The sequence below is a fragment of the Pezoporus occidentalis genome, unplaced genomic scaffold (assembly GCF_034315485.1).
Source record: "Pezoporus occidentalis ecotype Australia unplaced genomic scaffold, CSIRO_AGI_Poc_V1 ctg6, whole genome shotgun sequence".
NCBI lineage: Eukaryota > Metazoa > Chordata > Aves > Psittaciformes > Psittacidae > Pezoporus > Pezoporus occidentalis.
The window spans coordinates 1670491-1691309 of record NW_026915943.1 but is presented as its reverse complement, the minus strand read 5'-3'; the positions used below and the strand labels follow the sequence as shown (position 1 = coordinate 1691309).

At 51.1% G+C, this 20819-nt stretch overlaps 1 protein-coding gene across 2 annotated transcripts; it reads right to left on the bottom strand.

Moving 5' to 3' along the window:
• Positions 1-567: 567 nt before the first annotated feature.
• TSKU (tsukushi, small leucine rich proteoglycan) lies at positions 568-18670 on the bottom strand. 2 transcript variants are annotated; one of them, XM_062639202.1, is made up of 3 exons: positions 18495-18670; positions 15981-16062; positions 568-2214 (listed from the first exon to the last, which is right to left on the bottom strand). In XM_062639202.1, the coding sequence occupies exon 3, from the start codon at positions 2205-2207 to the stop codon at positions 1149-1151; it is 1059 nt and encodes a 352-aa protein (XP_062495186.1). In that variant the 5' UTR covers positions 2208-2214; positions 15981-16062; positions 18495-18670; the 3' UTR covers positions 568-1148. The 2 variants fall into 2 exon arrangements, with proteins under 2 accessions (XP_062495186.1, XP_062495188.1); XM_062639204.1 differs by lacking the exon at positions 18495-18670 and adding an exon at positions 16562-16859.
• Between the last annotated feature and the right edge of the window lie 2149 nt (positions 18671-20819).

The following is a 20819-nucleotide window of genomic DNA, read 5'->3' as shown; positions in this document are numbered from 1 at the left end:
AAGGGCCAGGCTTTCTATCAGATTGCGGTTGGCAGCCAAAGAGCTATGGGAGAGAAAGAAAAGCCACAACATGGAACTAAAACCCAACAAGATCTTTCCCCTGATAGGCAAAGCGCTGCAGGGGCGCAGGCATCAGTGTCAATCCTCCTGGCATGCTCTGGAGAGTGTTTTGGTGTTGAAAACTGCCTCACATGCTCCCGGCTGAGCTGCAGATGTTGTGTTCAGATGGGGAACATCAGCATGGAAACAGCTTAGTCTCACATCCTGTAGGGCTTGGTTTGATAAGGTTGTCGAGATGGGGATCCCTGCTCAGGTTTTCTTCCAAGCTTTCCCAGAAAGGGAAGAGGGATGTTTATTACTATTTTATGCCAGGCTACATGATCTCTTTACTTTGCAACTCAATTTGCTTCCTCAGAGGCTGGTTCCTGGGTGAGACGTGGCTGTTGGCAAACCCCTCTGCTTCCCTCTTGCTTTGCTGAGCATCATCTCCGAGCAACGGCTCGCTAAGGTTAGAAAGGTTGGATCTAAAGAAATGATGGGAAAACAGGGAGAAAACAGTGGGGAAAGTTCTTGTCTTAATGGTCATTGCACGCACATGCAAATAACATGTAAAAACCAGCCCATTAGGAGCACCCTGTGTTCAGGTTTGTCTGGAAAGGTTTCTTCAAGACTGAAAGTGCATGACAGGGACCAGGGTGCTGCTAATGAAGGCGACATCCAGAAGGCACTTCTTGGGGAGTAATAGTTAATACAAAAGGATGGTGCATGGGTTTGTAAGCAAGCAGCTATAGAGTCAGTATGTTTTGGTGTGGACACAAATGACCTTGTTTTGGGACACAAAAGGTTGCTCCAGACCTATTGTTCTGCCCTGGGACCTGCAGAACAGCTCGGTCCCCATTATCCAGCATCACCACTCTTGAGCCAAGGGGCTGTGTGCAGGACCTCAAGGGTAAAAACTGGAGCATTGCAGATGACGTGAGCCAGGGTTTGAGAGTTTATAAAATCCACAAACAATCAAATATTGGCTTATACAAATATATAAATTATTGGCAGTCTTACAAAAGGCACACTGCAAACCCTCTCAGTCCGATCCTGTACAAACCCCATGGCCCCCCACCCTCCCTTCCCCACCTTCTCCCCAGCTTTCATCACAAAACGTAAGGTGCTGCTGCTACGGATCCGTGGCTATCGTGGCAACTGAGGACCTCTTTTTTGGTCAGCCCGATTTGTCGGTGGTACTGTCCTTCTTTGATGGTCTTAAGACACTGTATGTTCTTCCCCAAGGTGATGCTTTTGATGGAAGGCAGGTATTTCAGCACAGTCTTTGGCAAGGACGACACGCCTGTGCCGGAGAGGTTGAGCTCTTGTAGGGAGTTCAGCCCAAAGATCACTTCAGCAGTCAGTGACTTCAGGTTGGGATTGTTGGATAAATCCAGTACTTGGAGGGCTGGTAGTTCCTTGAAGCTATAAGGAGAGAACTCTTCCAAGCCATGCAGGCCACTGAGGGATAAATGGATCAGATCTTTCAGCCCCATGAAGTCTCCTTTCTCAACTTTGACTATGGGGTTCCCATCAAGATTTAAGTACCGGAGAGGGATGCCTTGAAGGTTTGGCACAGACGTCAGCCTGTTCCCAGAAAGATTCAAGTTCTGGATATTTGGGATGCTCTTTTCACGGTGTCTCGTAATTGTGCTGAGCATATTATTGGATAGATCCACATTCAAGGGTTTTCCTTGGCCTTTTGAAGCAAAAATGTCCATCGCTACATCCGAGAGCTTGTTATTGCTCAAATCTATGTCGCCCAAAGGAGAACTGGAGAAACAGTCCTCCGGAAGGACTTCCAAAGAGTTATGACTCAGGTCCAAGGACTCCAGGTATCGAAGCCTGGAGAAGGTTGTGGAGGAAATCTTGGCAATCTTATTGTAGCTCAGGTCAAGGCTCACCAAGGTGGTGTATCCAGGGCCGGTGAGCTTCGATTCATTGATTGTTTCCAGTTTGTTTGATGATAGATCCAAGTAGGAGGTATCCAGAGGGATTGGGACGGGAACAATGTGTGAGCCTATCCCGCTGCAGTCCACCTTGGTCAGGCTAAAGCTGTCAAAGAGACCAAAGCTTTCCACTTCACAGTGGCAGCCGGGGAAGCAGGTCTTGGTGGTACTGCAACAAGGAAGGAGAAGCAGCAAACTGAACCAGGCTAGGAACTGCATTGTTGACCTGGAAAACAAGATAAGGAAATAGATTTAACTGCTGTAGATGTGTAACTGTTTAAGTTGTACAGTATTCTCTTCTGTCTTTCCAAATGGATAGATTAAGTATAACCTTAAACAACATGGATGTCCCAAACACCTCGTCTTTCATGTTATGAACCCCAGTGGGAGCTTAATGGAGAAAACAAATAGGGTCAACAGTCTTGAAGATATAACCAAGTTAAGAACCAACAGGAAATCAGCTGTAAGAACAGTAAGAACTTGCCTATCAGCAAGATCTATCCTTTTGAGTGGACGACAGAAGGAGCTACACGACAGCTCAAACATTGAGTCATTTAGAGCCTGGCAAACTTCAGCACACAGAGGTCTTCATGTCAGGACATGTGTTTGGGAGTCTTGCACTGAGAGGTTAGAGAAACCATTTAGGCTGTGCACCCAGTGGGAGGCTTAGGTGTCCAAAAGCCTTATCAGGAAAGGAAAAACCAAAGCTCCATTCAAATTTCCTATAGAGGAGAGAGATAGCAGCATCATCAGAACATCATCCAGGATGAACAGCTAGAAAGGAGCTGCCTTCTGCCCAAATGAACTGCACATCTCCTTTGCTTAGACTTCAGATGCTAATACAGAAGTGTTTAGGCAGGTAAAATCATTGCTTCGTATCAGGTGGCTAAACCCAGTGCTCCTCAGGCTGGTGGCAGGCAGGAGGGACAACATCCCCTTGGCTCCTCGCCTGATGAAGCAGAGGAACTAAGGACCACTCAGTCTAACCCAGACTCTGCTGTGGTGGGCCCAGCCTCCTGCACAGGCATCGAGTGGAGAGAGTCAGTTTGTTTCATACAGAGCCTCTGGGGAGGCTTTGCTAATTACATTAAGAATTCTCTGTGATTAACAATGGCAGCAAGCAGGGAGCTCTCCCTAACTCTGGTTTTGAACTTCCTCCATCTAAGGTGTTTCTGTCCCTTCATCATCACAGACAAGGGAGGAAGAGAGCTGATGTGCACTTCACTGGCCTCTTCTGATCGCATCCTAACACATCCTCTACACAACTGTAGGCAGCAGTGATTTCAACAGCCAGCCAAAACAGCTTTAGCTCTGCATCTCTGGAGGGGTTAAATTGGATGCCAGATCCTACAGGTCAACAAGGGCTTTCCTCTGGTTCCCATTGCAGTCATGGGTGACAGCTCCTCATGCCTTACAAGAGGCCAGCAATCTCCCACCAAACCAAGCAAGCAGAGCCATCATTGCTCATGGTGATAAAGAGACCCACGTGCCAAGCACTCCTTTAACCAAAGAAAATAAACCCCCTTTAAAATGCACGTTCCCATCCCCATCTCAGCCCCCCTGCTCTCTATTCTCACCTTTCCCACTGCCGCTTAAAAGCACTTTATTCACTTCCTGGTGGGATCATCTTTCCTATACACTCTTTGATCTGGCCGAGGCGCCTTCCCCACAGCCCTTGCACCTTCCCAGGGCCATTTCCTAGGAGTTCACACTTCATCCTCCCTCACCCAGCCTTTGGCAGCAGTTTCTCTCCCTTTCCAGCACTGGCTCTGCTCTCCTTCCCAGGGATTACTTGCCAACGTGTAAAAGGATCACAAAGCATTGCCAAAACATTGTCCCGATCACTGATAGGGCTTGCCTGGTGGTAGCTCCTGCAAATAGAGAGCAGAGATTGGGACTGCGGCCAACGCGCTTGCAACCGGCGCGTTGCTAAAGGCCAACGCGCAGTCCTCTGGGGTGCATTATTGCATAGAAACAACAGAGGATCAGCGAGATGAGCCCCAGTCCCAGCCCATCTCAACTGTTTCTTGAGCAAACACATCTGCGTGCAGAGGGGACACAGGGGTAGAGCCCCTTTCTGCAGGCACGTCTCCAGATACCCCTTTCTTAATGACATCAGGGCAGATCCCCCCTGGTTTCGTGCAGGCAGACCATAACTCGCTCCCTTCTGCAAACCCTCCTAGACTAAATCCTCCTTTTTCCATGGAGCTGCGCTTGGAATGCGCTGAAATGTTTCATTACCAGGGGAAATTACAGCAGCAGGGAGCAATTTGGGAACTCAAAAAGCGAAACCTCGAATGTTAAATGTCTCGCTACAGGGAAGCACCTGCACTAATGTCAGCTCAGTCTCATGGCAGGCTGAGAGAGCTGGGTTTGTTCAGCATAGAGAAAAGAAGGCTCAGAGGAGACCTTATCCCCATGTGCCAGGAGTTAAAGGGGGGCTGGAAATAGATGGAGACTCCCTTTTGACAAGGAGCCCCATGGAAAAGCCGAGGAGTGATGGGCACAAGTTACTGCTGGGGAGATTCCAACTGGAAACAAGAGGTAAATTTTCCCCAGTAAGAACAACAAGCCATTGGAATAACCTCCCCAGGGAAGTGGTGACTCCCCAACGCTGGATATTGTTAAGATTAGGCTGGACAGGGTGCTAGGATGTCTAGTCTAGGTCATGCTTTGCCGAGGGAGGCTGGACCAGATGATCCTTGATGTCCCCTTTATCCTTGGATGCTGTGATCCTATGATACTGGTGTTTCTTCTCTCAAATCCTACCCAGTAGCTGTTCCCACTTGATGTTGCAACAGGGAAAGTGTCTCCTGACTTCTCCTTCAAAAGCCCAGCTCGGTTCCTCATGGCATCCTGTTGGCTCTGATGGGAGCTGGATCAGACCTCAGCAGGTCCAAAGACACATCAGTGTGAGACTTGGCTTTCTCAGCACTGTTAAGACCTTCATGGGCTCCTGCTGCCACCTGAAGAAAAGCAAGAGGGCAACTTCCAAAGTCCCATTTTAACTAGGAACAGAGTTTTGAGCAGGGCCTGTAGCGACAGGACAAGGGGGAATGGCTTTAAACTAAAAGAAGGCTGATTCAGACTAGATATAAGGAAGAAACGTTCTAATGAAGGTGCTGAGGCACTGGCACAGGGTGCCCAAGGAAGCTGTACCTGCTCCATCCCTGGCAGTGTTCAAGGGCAGGTTGGACGCAGGGGCTTGGAGCAAGCTGCTCTAGTGGAAGGGGTCCCTGCCCGTGATGGGCTGGAGCTGGATGAGCTTTAAGGTCCCTTCCAACCCAAACCAGTCTGGGATTCTATGATTCCTTGAACTGAGATAAGAATCAAAGCCAGAGGTTCCACATGCAGCTGCTTAAACCCCTCTGACATGGGAATTCCATTCCCAACCAGCTACAGAAATGATCTCCATAAGTGGGCAGATAAAGTGACTCCCACTGTACCACACATTGCTGCAGCCAGCGTCAAAGACATGACATTACACAGATGAAATGCAGGACATAAAGCTCAGCTAAGCTATTTGCACAGCATCTATTGCCTCTTCCATCCTCCAGCACTGCCCCAAATACTCCCTTACTTGCTTGCAATTGCTTTGCTGATGAGCTGCAATCCATTACTACCAGCTAAAAACTCCCTTATGGAGCAGCATGAAGCGTTCATAGGCAAACAGACCACTTGGCCAATAGCTCTGATAAAAGATAGGGGAAATAAAGGTGCTGGTCACCTTCCACTCCAAGGAAAGAGTCTCCTGCATTGCCAGATAATCAAGGAAGAGCTTAGTCAGGTCCAGGCATGCTTTGTCATTGCATGGAGCAATCAATAGTGCTCTTTGAAAGGAGGAAAGAAACACGCTGCAGGCATTTACTGTTCATCTGTGTACAGCATGCTTTTGAAACAGCATCAAATTGCCTTTGGATTGCTGCCTACGAGCTGCTCCGTAGATAAAGGCAGGAAGCCAAGGTATCCCCTTGTAAAAGGGAGATGAGTTATCCTGCTGAAGCACAGGGGAGATTCACCTGGAGGAAACACCATGGATCAGAAAACACTGGCACCAGCACTTGGGATAGTAAAGGGAAAGCCATCAGGAGAAAGCAGCCCTTGGGCTGGTTCAGCCATTGAGCATTTTTATAACTATTGTGGTGTGGAGATATCCCAGGGGTAAAATAAATGAGGTCTGGGGAGGGGCTCATTGTACCCACTGATTTCAACAGGAGCTGTTGGGGTGCAGCATCATCCCCCACATTTCGCTACCCAGAGTGGCTGCAGGTCTCTGGTCTTTCTATCTTGCTCATCCTTTCTGCATGGCAAATGTCCTGAGACAACCTCAAAGAGACCCAGTGATGGACCAAATTCCTAACAACTGCGGTACTAGCCTTCTCCCCAAATCCCACATCCCTCCCTGAGCCTGCAGATGCTTCAATGCACCATTCCTTCCTGCCCTGCTCATCCCCTGCACTGTTGTGTGGTAGTACGTGGTAGTACATGGGTAGAAACCTCACACTGAGGCTTCCCTGCCCAAGAAAACCCCATTAAAATCTGATTTGAGAACCAGACTGCAGGAAACCCACGTCTCAGCTGATGGTAGCGGGGTGGTGTGGGAGAGAGGAAAGCCTTGTTATGGCGCTGTTGCCAATTCACACTCCTTACTGCGCTGGATTTCCTCCTTCTCCTCTTCCTTAAAGACTTTTCTCACTTGTCTTCCCCTATCCACAGCTGAGAGTTTTCCACCTCGTTTCCACCCAAGGGAGATGTGCTAACACATCCCACCTTGGATGGAAGCCTGTTCCTCAGGGACTGGTCCCCTCCTTGGATATGCAGAGATGAAGAGGATGCTACCCAGGCTTCCTCCAGTTGTCCTGGCAACCACCAAGCTGGAAATCCCTATAGCCAAAAATCAAGGACTAATTAAAAATAGAAGGGGGAGATGTTCGAAAGTTTATTGTTTGATGGCAGTCAGGAAGGGGACACCTCATTCTTTATGCTGCACCCCTCAGCTTCCCAAAGCTGAAATGCAGCTGAAGTCATGGATGAGGACCTAAAGTCACCACACGAAGCTTAAGGTGCATAACTAAGAAGTGCAGTAACCCCAGATTGGGTCTACAATGGTGTGAAGTGAAACTAATTACTTCAGAAGGAGATGAAACCCGCCTAAGACCAGATCCATCCCTGCAATGCCCCATCTCTCCCTTGTCCATGGTGGAACAGAAGGCCCAGTCTCCCTCTGGTACAGCTTCCCACCCCATCACTGGCTGCATCTTCCAAACCCAAGTCCTGTCCAGCAACAAAGTGCACCCAGGATGAATCAGTTCAGCTCACTCATCCAAAAAGATCCTAATCTTCCTTTTTCTCCTTTGGTGGGACAGTTTTCCAGCAAATCAGGCTGCCCAGCCACAGGTTTACCAGCTCTGAGACAGGAATCAGGAAGTCAGGACCTGTATTTCCAATAGCACCCCACAATTAGAGCAGATCAGGTATGACAGGTATTCCCCATCCCTGGTGATGCTCAAGGCCAGGTTGGATGGGGCTTGGAGCAAGCTGCTCCAGTGGAAGGTGTCCCTGCCCATAGCAGGGGGTTGGAACTGGGTGAGCTTTAAGGTCCCTTCCAACACAAAGCACTCTGTGAATCTATAACATGAATCTGTGCATTTCTAAGGACAGATCCTGGTCATTTCCAAGTGTTCTGCTGGATTAATTAAACAGCAAATACAGCAACCTTTAAAGGGGAGAGGCAAAAAGGAAGGGCTGCAATTCACCTATCCCAAACAGAGCTGCTGTTCTAACGAAGGACGGAGGAGTTGGATTAACAGCAATATTTCATCAGGAGGAAAATCTGGGGATCGTCTTCTTCCTCTTGCATCAGCCAAGTGAAGGAAAAGCAGAGTCTTTGTAGCGAGGCCCACAAGGCCCACTTGGCTGCAATCACTGCTGGGGGCAGGGGAAAGGGAAAGTTATTGGAAAGTGAAACAAGCTGCATAGGCTGATAGAGGCCATAAATCCTCCAGGCTGGAAAACACAGAGAGATAGTTGGCTCGTTCTCTCTTTAAATACTTGGGAGGCTCTGGGACGCAGCTGGGATGCAGCAGAGCATCAGGATGGTCCCAAGTGGCTTCTCCAAGCACAAAATCACTTCAGACACCTTTCCCTTCCCTTCCTCCCATGAATTACTCTGTAAAATAAGGATAATTATTGAGTAAAGTGCAGCTCTAGCAACAGCTCCACTTTTCCAGTGCGGACTCTCCCAGGCTGAGTCCAAATTACACCAGAGATGCAATCACAGCGCAGTCTCCAGATCCCATAGGCCAATGGGAGCAGGCAGCAAAACTAGCTCAAACCAGCCTACGACCAGAGACTATTAATCCCTCAATTCAGAGGCCCACACCCCTCACATGATAAAGGACTTGCTGCTGACAAGGTTACTGGTTCTTATTTGTGTGTGTGAATCAGTTGAAAGTAAAGGTCATCCAGGCTTTTGCTCTGCCTGCTTCAGACCGGCTCTTCCTCCCCACAAGCTGCTTTTGCCCCCTCTGTAAAGCTTATTAAAGCAATTAATGCTTCTCACAAAGGAGTTTTGGTGTGAATGGCAACAGGGCTTTCTAACACATGTGTTATCTTGTGTTGTCTGCTGGTTTTGGGGTGCGCTCTGCAGAACTGGTCCTGGTTTTATGCTCAGTGTTGTGATTTGTTGGATTTAGGGAGAGGAGAGGTAATGAGAATCCAAGAAGTACCTGCTGTTTCAGTTTGATCCTGTATTTGCTTAGGTCACAGAATCAAACTGGTTTGGATTGGAAGGGACCTTAAAGCTCACTCAGTTCCAACCCCTGTCACGGGCAGGGACACCTTCCACTAGAGCAGCTTGCTCCAAGCCCCATCCAACCTGGCCTTGAACACTTCCATGGACAGGTTTGGAGGAGTTCAGTGGAGTTACTCTAGGTATCAATGACAGCAGGATGAGAATTAGCCCCTTGGCTCTTCTAAATTCAATTTGATTTCACAGACCCTCCATCAGGACCCATTGCACAAGTTGCTTGTAGGTGGTAAGTTATCACCCATCACACGGATGGCTTTATCAATGGGAAGTGCAATGCTGCTTAAAGAGAAGAGTCAGTCACAGTTATCCATGAGGATCTAAAGAAGGGGAATTGCAACCTGGTCCTCTCCTTCTCCTCACCTTATTACCCCACCAGTGCATGCAAGCACTGGGATGGGGGGAAACTCAGCCACTGGGATGGTGGCTTTAGCCCTTATGGCTCAATGTAAAGAGACACCAAGGGCCTGAACAGGAGATAAATCACTCTGCAGGTGCTGAACATTTTTTGCTCCATCTTACTGGGGAAAATCAGAATTAAATGCAGGGAATGAAGACCAAAAAAAAAAAAGGAAAAGAAAAAAATTCTCTATTAATTCCTTTCTGCTTTAATGATTTCTAATAACGGATGTAAAAGCACCTCTTTTGCATTCAGCCAAGAGCTCCACTCCCAAAAGAGGACTTGTCAGCAAGTAATTAACCTAGTGGTATCAGGAATCTACATTACCAGGCTATGGAAAAATAAGATACAATAGGCACCAGACTGGTAATGGAAAGAAAAGTCATCTCTGCTTCTGCAATGTGGAGACGTGGTTGTGCTTAAGGCAGACCTTCAGGGCAGAGCGATGGGGATGGGTGGGCTCAGGATGGGATTTATCCTCCTTGACTGGGGGTCCCCAGGGATCACAGCAGGTAGACAAATCAAGGAGATCTTGAGCCAGTGGTTTATCTGCTGTGGGAGATGCTTTGGTCCCGTTCAACTGATTTCAAGAGGGGACAGAACTGCTATGAATGGGGTCCAAGTGCTGCTCCCAGATACGGACAAGAACCCCATTGCCCTGCATGAGCAATGAGATGTGGATCTCAGCAGGAAACATGGAATTTGGGTTGCAGGCAGCCAGAAGGAGCAAGGACACAAAAACCAAGACACCATTCCTCATTTTCCCCAGATTTCAGGTATCTCCATTCCCTTTCTCTCTGCTCCAGACATAAACTACTGAGCCAAAACCTCCATGATTATCCAGCATCCCACCCATCCTTCAGAGAGATTTGCATAGCTGTTACTGATAGGTTATATATCATAGCTATTATATACACATAGCTGTCTCAGAGATGGGTTAGGTAAGACTGGCAAGAGCAAAGCCAGATTGTCGAGCATCAGAATCATTTCACAACCCCAAAGCCAAACCCAAGCAGCCTCTCAACCCACCATAGGTTGCAGGAAAGATGGATATAGACGGAATGCTCCAAACCATACAGCTTCACACTATGGGCTTGTTTCCAAACATGTGCCGTGCCTTGCTCAGGCTGAAACAGCCTCTGCTCCACTGGGTTTTTTTTTAAGTTGAAAGAAAAATCTGATGCCTTTTTTATATATATAAAACAACTGGAGAGACCTATTAAAATAATCTTTGCTCCAACTCTTTGTGTCACAAATCCCATCTGCTTTGCAAGAGGCAACAGGTAATTTATCATCCTAGTGTTTAAACAGCTAAGAGCTTGCTCCCCTGGTGCAACCTCCCTCCTCCAGCATCCCTCATCCCCCCTGGAAGGAGGAAATCAAAGGGTGGTGTATTTCGGGCTCTGACAAAAGGAAACCTGTGCGGGCAGGTCTGCCAACCCATACAGTGACTTCCAGCTGATTTACCTCCACAGCTGAAATACGGACAGGTTCTGCCACCCCAAGAGCTACGTGCTTCCAAAAGCCACATCTTGGAAGTGAAAACCAGCTCAACTCCCAGGAATTTCCCCTCGAGTAGGGAAAAAGTCGGTGCTGCCTCCAGCATGGGCAAATGAAATCACTGCGGCACAAAAATCCCCCTTCCCTGCTGAGCCCTGGAAGCTCTCAGGTTAACAGCAGTTTTATTGGGGTGGGGGAAAGGGTCTCCTGTGGCTTCTGGAAGTGGTTTTGCTCACCAGCCTCACGCTGAGCTGTGCTTGTGCCCGGAGGAGGCGTTCCCGAAAGGAAGTGAAGTTTGCCAAGCCTCTGGAGCACTGCGGGCAGGGAAATGCGTTGGAGCAGCGTGGCACCTCCTGGCAGCACTATGGGGGGATTCGTGGGGCTTGACGGGGTGTGAGCATCCCAGCCCCACTGTTGCCTCTTGGCTATGCCAGATGAAGGATGGCTCAAACTGGGAGCGTCCGTGGTGGCACACCGGTTCTAGCGGCGTGGGATGCACGGGGTCGGACAAGGGATGCAGGACCTCAGGGCTTTCTTCTGCTGCAGCATCACCCCAAATCCTTGTACCCTCAATGAGCCCTGATTGTGATCCTCCCTCTTTTCTTTCTCGCCATAAGCATTTCCAGGAACAGGAGGTCTCACTGTCCCAGCACTCACTGAGTGCAACAGAGCCCTCATCTCAGCTGGGAACACAAATATTTTCTTAACCTCCTCAAACTCTGCCCAAATAGGATCTTTTATCATAAACCCAGTGACACATCCCAGAACTGGAGTGCAAATGAGTTCTTTTGGCACAAGCAGGAGGACAGAGCAGCCCTTTGGCTTGGCACTTCATAGCAAAAGGAGAGTTTTATACTGCTTTTTAAGCCAGCTCTAATGTATTTTGCCGTAGAGGGACTTGGTGAAGCCACCAACAGATCCCCTTGCCCCATCATCACCAATGCTCAAAGCCTCACGGCGATGCCCAGAGGGAGGCTCTGAGTACTCAGGCTTTACTCAAATCACAGCAACGACTGGGAGGATTAAACCCTCCTTCTCCAGGGCTGTATATCCCTCTGCAAAGGATCAGTTTGGAAGCTTCATCTGCAACGTCAAGGTTGCACACGCTGGTGTCAGAGCAGGGAGCTGATGTGAGTAGGTAAAGCATAAACCAACCGAGGCCTTATTTCTTAGCTGCTCAATTACTGAAAGCTGAAATGATCCTAGCAAGGTTCTTCTATAGCTTCAGCCCTTGATGAGGCTCTCCCACACCTGACCCCCAGCCGGTTCCTGTGCCAGCTCTGGCTATGACAATGCTGCATCAGAGCACTCCAGCTCCCAGGGACATGATATAATTCAAGAGGAACGCACTCTGGGATGAGCACTGTACACAGGGACAGTGAGAAGCACCAAGAGGTGCAGCACAGGAGAGGAAACCTCCTACCCGTGATGGACGCTTCTGTTAATAGAGCCACGTCTTTGTGCCCAACTGGGGAATGCCACATGCAACACGTGTCCCTGGGATGGCACATACAATATGTGCTCCCATCCCAGGAGAGCACAGGTTGCAAGGAACCACCAATAGCTGTCTGGTCCATGAGGGAAAGGCCTGATATCTATGGATGTACCCCACGTTCCTGACTTGGTTTGCATTTGACCACACCAGCTGGCTGCAGAAGGATCATGCTGCATGCATGGACATGGTGGGTTCTCCTTGGGAGGATGAGCTGGGCAGGGGGAAGGAAGGAAAGAAGAGAGAGAGAGAAGGGATGGTGCTGGAGGAAGGTAAAGCATCCCAGGGTGATGCCTTTGCCCCTTCTGGTGAGACACAGCCCACCAAGGCTGAGTAGCTCACAGCATCCCTGTCATCCCAGCGTGACCAGCAAGTTGAAGGAGGTGGTTCTACCCCTCTGCTCTTGTGAGACCCCACTTGCAGCACTGTGTGCAGTTCTGGTGTCCTCGACATAAGGAGGACATGGAACTGTTGGAACAAGTCCAGAAGAGGCCACGAGGATGATCAGGGCCTGGAGCAGCTCCTGTATGGAGACAGGCTGAGAAAGTTGGGGCTGTTGAGCCTGGAGAAGAGAAGCTGTGTGGAGACCTCAGAGCAGCTTCCAGTGTCTGAAGGGGGCTACAAGGATGCTGGAGAGGGGCTCTTCATCAGGGACTGCAGTGATAGGACAAGGGGTGATGGGTTCAAACTGAAACAGGGGAAGTTCAGGTTGAAGATAAGGCAGAAGCTCTTCCCTGTGAGGGTGCTGAGGCACTGGAATGGGTTGCTCAGAGAAGCTGTGGCTGCCCCATCCCTGGCAGTGTTCAAGGCCAGGTTGGACACAGGGGCTTGGAGCAAGCTGCTCTAGTGGAAGGTGTCCCTGCCCGTGGCAGGTTTAAGGTCCCTTCCAACCCAAACCATTCCATGCTTCCATGATCCTGTACCTCTAAGGGCTTTCCAGCTCTTTCTCCTTGAAACAGAGGTGTCTGCAAATCAGATGTCCAGATTCTGCCTCTTGTGTGTCTTGATAGTGGTGCTCTCCCTGACTCCATCAAGCAGAGGCAGCACCAGCCAGAATCATGCACAAAGCAGAAGGGAAAGAAATCCACCTCAGCTGGGCCCTGGCAGAGGGATTTGAGGAGGACCCCATGCAGCTTTAGCTCTCTGAAAGGCAGCAGCTCCCAACCTCCCTTCTAACAACCCTGCGGGGCTGCTGGCTTCAATAATGGAGGGCAAAGCAAGGAGGCAACATGAGGCTGTCCCCATCACCCAGGGCTTCTCTGTGGGCTTTTGCTTTATTTCTGTGGTTGGTTTTATGGGTCTTTTTCATACACAATGATCTCTGGGCCTCTTTGCTGCCTGTGGCTCTCAGCATGCAGCTGCAGACCCTCCACCGAGGAGATAATACACACAATCCTGGCCATTATTGTGCCAAACAGCACAGCTGGAGGCTCCTGTCTCCTTCCCTTCCCAGCCTTTCTTCTCCCCCCCCCCAACAATAACTCTTGCAATGTGATGCTGTGAACAATGAATGGCAGCGAAACCGCTCCATAGAGCATCAGCCAGGGCTTCAGGAGCTGCCTCCACTCCACCAAAGCACACAAGACATTCCTTATGCCCTACGGGTCTCTGAAAAGGTTTGGGAATGGGGGGTTTGGGGATGGGTAAAGCTGACAAAGGGTTTACCACCAGGGCATCATCCCCGCTGTGGTTCCCACCCTGGGTGATGCTTCCCTGCCCCAGTGATGTGATGTTGTGGTACCTCCTCAGCTCTTTGCCTTCTTTCCCTGGCCCAGGATCCTGCAGTTCCTGGCGCAGGGGTTTGGAGAGCAAACTCATCTAACATGGGTTGGGAGAGCTACATCCCCAGCAGGACCCATTTCATATTGCTGATGAGTATGGGTCCCCCCATTTGTGTGCCTCAGTTTCCCTCCAGACACCTGAAGCATGACTAACCCCAGCGGTGCTCATTCCCATGTGGGGATGGTGGTACCATTCCCAGATCCAAATCCCATCAGATTAACTGGGAAGGACTCACAAGCCAAGACATCCCAGTCTCACCCCACATAGAAGCCCGCAGACAGCACCACCACTGCCACCACTGGTCCAGCCAAATGCCATCACTGTCTTCATGCACCACGTCCAGCTCCTGCCTTGCCTGGATGCTCTGCAGACACCACCCTTGCTTTGCCCTTTGTGAAACGGGCAGCTGGGCTGGGGGACAGGGAAAGGGACATCCGGGGAGGTGGTTGTGGTGGGGAAGTATCCAAGTGTCCCTCAAATCACTGTCCATGGCCTTCTGAAGTGTGGCTGCAGTCCCAGTGGCTGCCAACAGTAGGTCTGGCTCTCCAGGGACCTCTGCCCACTCATGCTGCTCACCTTCCCTGGCTCCATCCTGTCCCCATCCCTGTTCCCCTGGTTTTGGCACAGATCTGTGGCACTTCTGCTATACCATAAAGATGTCCAAAGTCACACACAAACATATTCCTTTACCACTTAACCCTCTATTAAGCCACCTCCTGACCCAATTTGACCTGATTTCACTACCAGCGGAGTAAGACATCCCAAATCACAGCATCCCCACACATACCCTTGCCCCATCCCTGGCAATGTTCAAGGCCAGGTTGGACACAGGGGCTTGGAGCAAGCTGCTCTAGTGGAAGGGGTCCCTGCCCATGGCAGGGGTTGGAACTGGATGAGCTTTAAGGTCACTTCCAACATAAACTACTCTGGGATTCTATGATCGTATGATTAAAGGGTTTTGGAGGAAGGGTTTCCTCCATCCTGCTGTGTGAAGCTCAGCCTCTCCATGCCCCCTGTCACAGACATCTCATTCTCAAGGTTGGGAGGAAAATGAATGATTTTGGGGTCAGGGACAAGTCCTGCCCTACTCAGATTGCTCTGCAGGCATTTGTCACCTCAGACGTGATAGGGGTGAGGAATCGCATCTGCTCGGACCCGTCTGCCACAGCAGGGCTTTGCCTTAAAGTCTCAGCATTTCCCAATGAGGGTTATCTTACTCAGAGTGAAAAAACAACCCTAAAGGTCCTTATTTGAGTTGCTGGACATGAACCAGGGGGAAAGAGAGGAGTCAGCATCACGGATACACAGAGAGCAAAGAAGCAGCAGCAGAGGGGAAAAGGGAAGGAGAATAAAGCCCACAAGTGTCAGCACTCAGCTGTTACACACAGCACATGGCCCTGCACTCAGCCACAGCAAAGATAAAGTGCTTCGTTCCAGTTTGCCACTGCTGCCACAGGCAGAATTCCAGCCTGGTTAATGCAACTCCGGAATGTCCCGTGCGAAGGCAGCCAGGTTGGTTTAATCTTTGGCAGTGTCTGCAAGCAGTGTGTGTGGGGAGGATGGGATGATTCTCAGAGCACGTATTTCCTTCCCCCTCCCCCTCCATGAATACTCCAATAAGGAATGATGGAAATTCCCAAGAAATTAAAGAAATACATATAAAAACTTCAATACAGCTGAAAATCACCAAGTTTCCCTGCAGCAAATGGCTGAGCCCTCCATCCATTCATCTCCATCAGTGCCAAGTTTTAAGACAAGAATCAGCTTGCTCAAGCCAGGCTTTATCTCTTCCCAACTCCCAGCATCTCCGGTGTTGGGAAGTCTGGCAGCACCATGGCTCCCAGGGTACCAGGGTGAGGATGCCTTGCCTTATCCCACCTTCCAGCCTCTGCTTCTCCCCACCAAAAGCTGACAAGTGAGGAGGAGGAGGGAAAAGAGATTGAAAGGGGAGGAAAAGAAGCAGTTAGGGATGGAGGGGAAACTCTAAACCTCTGGAAAACGATGGCTTACCTTTATTTCCCAGCTCCGTCTCCACCGGGATGGCACACGCTGCTTGTCGCTGCAGGGATGGGGCGACACAGGATGCTTTATCCTGCATTCAAAAACATAGGAGACTTCTGCTTGGTGTTTTGTTTTACAGCTCTTTCGTGCCACCCATTCAATGCTGGGCTATTCCTTGCACTCAGTCTTAAGGAATACCGGGTGCAGGAGACCCTCCCCCTGACCCTGCAGCCTTCCCTTCCACTCCACCTCGCTGCCAGATATTAACATCCCCTGGGATGTCCCTCACATCCTCATTCCCTCCGTGCATTCTGTAATTGCTCCCCACTGCCTCCGCCAGCAGCTGCTCGGATTCATTCACAAACCAGCAGCGTCTCCCCGCAGCACAGCTCGCTCTGGGATACTGCAAGGGAAAACCCATGGTCCTGGATGCTGCAAGGGAAAACCTGTTCTGGGATACTGCAGGGGAAAACCCATGGTCCTGGATACTGCAAAGGGAAAACCTGTTCTGGGATACTGCAAAGGGAAAACCCATGGTCCGGATGCTGCCACCCAACCTCCTTCCTACCCCAGTCCTGAGCATCACTCACCCCACCACCTCCAGAGAGGGATCCTGTGTTGGAGTGAGACAGGAAACGGCTGAGCACGGGTCAGGACCTCACCGGGCCCTTTATAACCCACACATGAGCAAGCACCTCCCATTCCCATGTCCTCCCCGGCATAGGGACTGGCTTCCATGGGTCACAAAAGGACACAAGCTGTGCCCTATGAGAGGTCGATGGGAGATACGAACCCACTTTGCCTTTGCAGCTTCGAGGGCGAGCAGCCAGCCAAGTTTAGCCTGCAAATTGCCCCAGAGACAACCCGAGCTCCCCTGGGTCCTTGCAGCATCTAACACATCCAAGTGTGCTCCTTCATTGCCGGGGGGGGATCAGCGAGGCGTTGGTCTAACCCTGCCTTTCCACAGTGCCTCTCCTGGCGTTCCCTCTGCTCTCTATCACTGCTCTAAAGCCCCCGCGGCTGCCAGGAGAGCTTTGGAGCAAGCGCTCAATGCGATATTTCAGCGCAACGCCAGCCACCAGCCCCGGCTGCTCTCTGCAGAGCAATGGCACAGTGTCCACCCAGACAAGTTTCCTACTGTAACCGGCCTGAATGCGGTTATTCAGCCTAACGGCAGCTGATTTATCATGGCAGACACACGGGGAAATGCTTCCACTTGGGAGACTGGAGGCTCCTCGCCCAGCTGCGCTGATGAACCCGTGTTTCCCCCCCCCCCCTCCCCAAATCCCATTAGCTCACCGCGATGGACAGCATCGGTTAACGGAGGCGATGCCGCTTCCCTACACCAAAACCCACCACCACCTCCATCCTCCTCCTCCCGACCACCCCAAACCCCAAGCCATAGGAGGAAAGTTGAGGGACCCTTTTGTTTCCAGAGGGCTGGCACGTGTTGTGCTTCCCTGGGCTAAGCAAACCCGCCGTGGTCTGCGCCTTTTAAATGACTGCAGCGTTAATAACAAGTTTCCATGGAGCTGCTTAAAAAGTTTACAGGGTGTGTGTGTTATCAGGGGAGCCCCGAGCTTTGTGACCTCCCTCTTCGAGAGTCACTACCAGGTCCTTTCCTTCCTTTCTTTTTCGTTCGTTTTCTTTCTCTTTCGGTCTCTCTCTTCTCTCTTAATACGAGAACAAATAAACCCCGGTCTGCTGCCTCCCCTCCTCTCCCCAAACACACCTTCCCCTCCAGCTTAATCCACTTACAACCATGGGAAACTCCCAGGCAGGGGAGCTTTGCCCTCCCTTTATCTCCGCAGCCCCTGGGGAGCAGACCCCCTCCTTCTGCCCCCTTCCAGCCTCTTCACCCCATCCGAGCGTTACCACCCTCCCCTTCTCCTTTCTCCCCTTACCTCGAACCCCAGCGAGCCTCCCAGCACCAGAACCCGACCAAGGAGCTTCTCTCCTTCCCCTCGACCGCCTGGCCCGGGGAACGAGGGGGGAGAACGGAGCCCTGGCTGAAATCAAAGCCCCGCAGCCGGGCACGGGAGGCGGTGCGGAGCCTCCAGCTGCTGCTCGGATTACTTTGCAGCCGTGGCAATCCCCAGCGCTCCTCATTGCACCGAGGGGGGGGGAAGGAGAAGGGAAGGGATCCCCGCCTGGAAACGATGCATCCCGCCCCGGTGGGAGGAGAGGGAGCTCTCACGCCCCCTCTGCACCCCAAAATCCCGCTGTGGGAATGGCAGAAGTGGTGGCAAAGTAGCTCACCCCCACCCCAAACCTCTGTGCTTCCCCGTTTGCCGCACCAGAAGTGTTTTGCGATGTCGTGTCCCCCCCCCCCCGTTGAGCCCCTACAACTCATCACAGCCCAAAGTTTCCCCTTTCGGAGGCTGAGGCAGGGGGTCCCTGCAGATACCCCCAGTGCGGGCGCTCGGACCTGCATGGAGGCAGCAGGGAGGGCTCAAACCTCCCTTTCCCATCCCCAATAATAAGAACTGGGGGTGCCGAGGGTTGGGGGGGGGCACGACTCACCGGGGCCGGGGTCGGGTCCCACGGAGGGGAGCGGGCGCCGCCGGGAGCCGGCAGCAGAGGGGCTTGGGGCCGGGTGTCCTCTTCCTCCCTCCTCCTCCTCCTCCTCGTCGTCGTCCAAGGCGTGCAGCTGGCCGGGCAAACGGGCTGCCCCTTCCTCGCAGGAGGAGGGAGCTCAACAGATGGCTGCACACAAGGGAACATCTGGGAGGAGGAGGAGGAGGAGGAGGAAGAAAGAGGCAGGACTTGCGCTCGGCTGTGCCACTCCTGAGCTCGCAGATCCCCCCTTATGGGGGAAAAAGGGGGGTGACAAACAGGCCTTGCACACGCACACATTGCTCGGCATCCCCCCTGGGTAAAACCCCTTCTTGTCCTTATTCTTTCCTGGGGATCAATCCGGAGTTGCCTTCACAGCACTGCCTTGTTTCCAGCCCTGACCTCTTTTGCAGGAGTTGATCCTATTCCTGAATGCTGTCTACACCCGGTTTTCCAGGACTATAGAGCCAATGGCAGCTCCAGCACCCTAGGATGCAGAGCACAAGGCAGCACCGAGGTCTGAACAACGCCAGCAGGCAGGAAAGTGGGGATTATCAATTGTATGGTGCAAGCCCTGAAATAGGATAAAACTTGGGAAAGAGAGAAAAAGAGAAGGTAAAAAATCCACAGTTTGGGAGTAGAGAAATCTGGACCCCGTCACTGGAGGATGGCCTCTGGTGCTGCTGCAAGGATGCTGTGAAAGAGCAGCCCCGCACCAGAAGTTCTTGATTATCAGGTATAATGGCTCAGTGATGGCTCAAGTCATGATGCTGGTACTGGGAAAAGAACCAGGAACCTATCTAGTGTGGAGGTGATGGACAGGGCAAAAAGGACTTCAAGGGTCCATGAGTTTTCCCACGCTGCTCCCCTCGTGTGCTAGCCATGATTAGTGGCCTGTGCCAGGTCTCAAGCTGTGAAGCTGCTTGTTGCTTAATAAGTTTAGGTTAAGAAGGTACAATCAGGCTCCCTGTGCTTACTTTTCATAGCTCTGGTGCTTTGAAATCCGCCACAGGCCCCACATCAATGATCAAAGTTTTCTCAGGCTGTGAACCTCAGGCAAGCGTGTTGCTGTGATTTGCGTTTAGCATCTCTTTGTGATGAAAAGGTGGCAAAAAAAGCTGGGTTTTTGCTCTGCTTTCTCTGAGCACATCACTCCATGAGCTGCCCCCCCCCCCAGCAAACACAGCTCTGATTAATGGCCTGGGGCTCAAGGCAGGAGGTCCTGGGGGCATCAGAAGGAGATCGCAGTGTTTCCTCTGCACCCTCTGAATTGGGCAGCATGGCTTATCTGGGTTATGTGCTCACTGCATCCACATCTAAGGAGCTGCTTTTTGGGATCACCATCAGACTCCATCAGCTCTGCCAAGGAGGGGTGAGCCGTCCTTGGGAGCCAGACAGAGGAAATCATAGAATGGTTTGGGTTGGAAAGGACCTTAAGATCATCCAGTTCCAACCCCCTGCCATGGGCAGGGAAATCTCTGCTCAGGCCTCAGCGGAGCCAAGTGCTTATGGGGAAAACCCTAGGAAAACCCCTTAGAAAACCCCTTAATCTGGGTTGTGATTTTCTATTTCAAGGTGGTGGTGATATCTCCAGACATGAGCAATCTGCCCTAAGGTTCCATTCAGCCAGGTCTGCGCATTGTTCCTCTGTGTAGCTGTGGGTAGGGGAAGCTGCTATGCTGGAAGCTTTTGTTTTATTTTCCACTTTGTTCATGTTTCCATGCCTCGTGCTTGGCCTTTGCCGTGTCTAAGTTGGCCTCAGGAAAGCAAAACGCCAGTCTGAACGTGGAGGATTTGGGAAATAAACCCTCAGGCTGAGATAAAATCCAGCGATCAGCGCTGCCAGGACTGGTGATGTGAGAGGAAGAACTGACAAACATGAACATGGCTTAAAACCTCTGGATTTGGATAAAGAAAGATCTTTAAACTTTGGGTTTTGGTCTGAAGTTTATGGGCTGCATCAAAAGGAGCGTGACCAGCAGGTCGAAGGAGGTGATCCTGCCCCTCTGCTCTGCTCTCGTGAGACCTCACCTGGAGCACTGTGTGCAGTTCTGGTGTCCTCAACATAAAAAGGACTTGGAGCTGTTGGAACAAGTCCAGAGGAGGCCATGAGGATGCTCAGGGGCTGGAGCAGCTCCTGTATGGAGCCAGGCTGAGAAAGTTGGGGCTGTTGAGCCTGGAGAAGAGAAGCTGTGTGGAGACCTCAGAGCAGCTTCCAGTGTGTGAAGGGGGCTGCAAGGATGCTGGAGAGGGACTCTTCATCAGGGACTGCAGTGACAGGACAAGGGGTAA

Excerpts from the sequence above, each read along its gene's own strand:
- TSKU (XM_062639202.1), bottom strand. The coding sequence starts at position 2,207 with ATGCAGTTCCTAGCCTGGTTCAGTTTGCTGCTTCTCCTTCCTTGTTGC.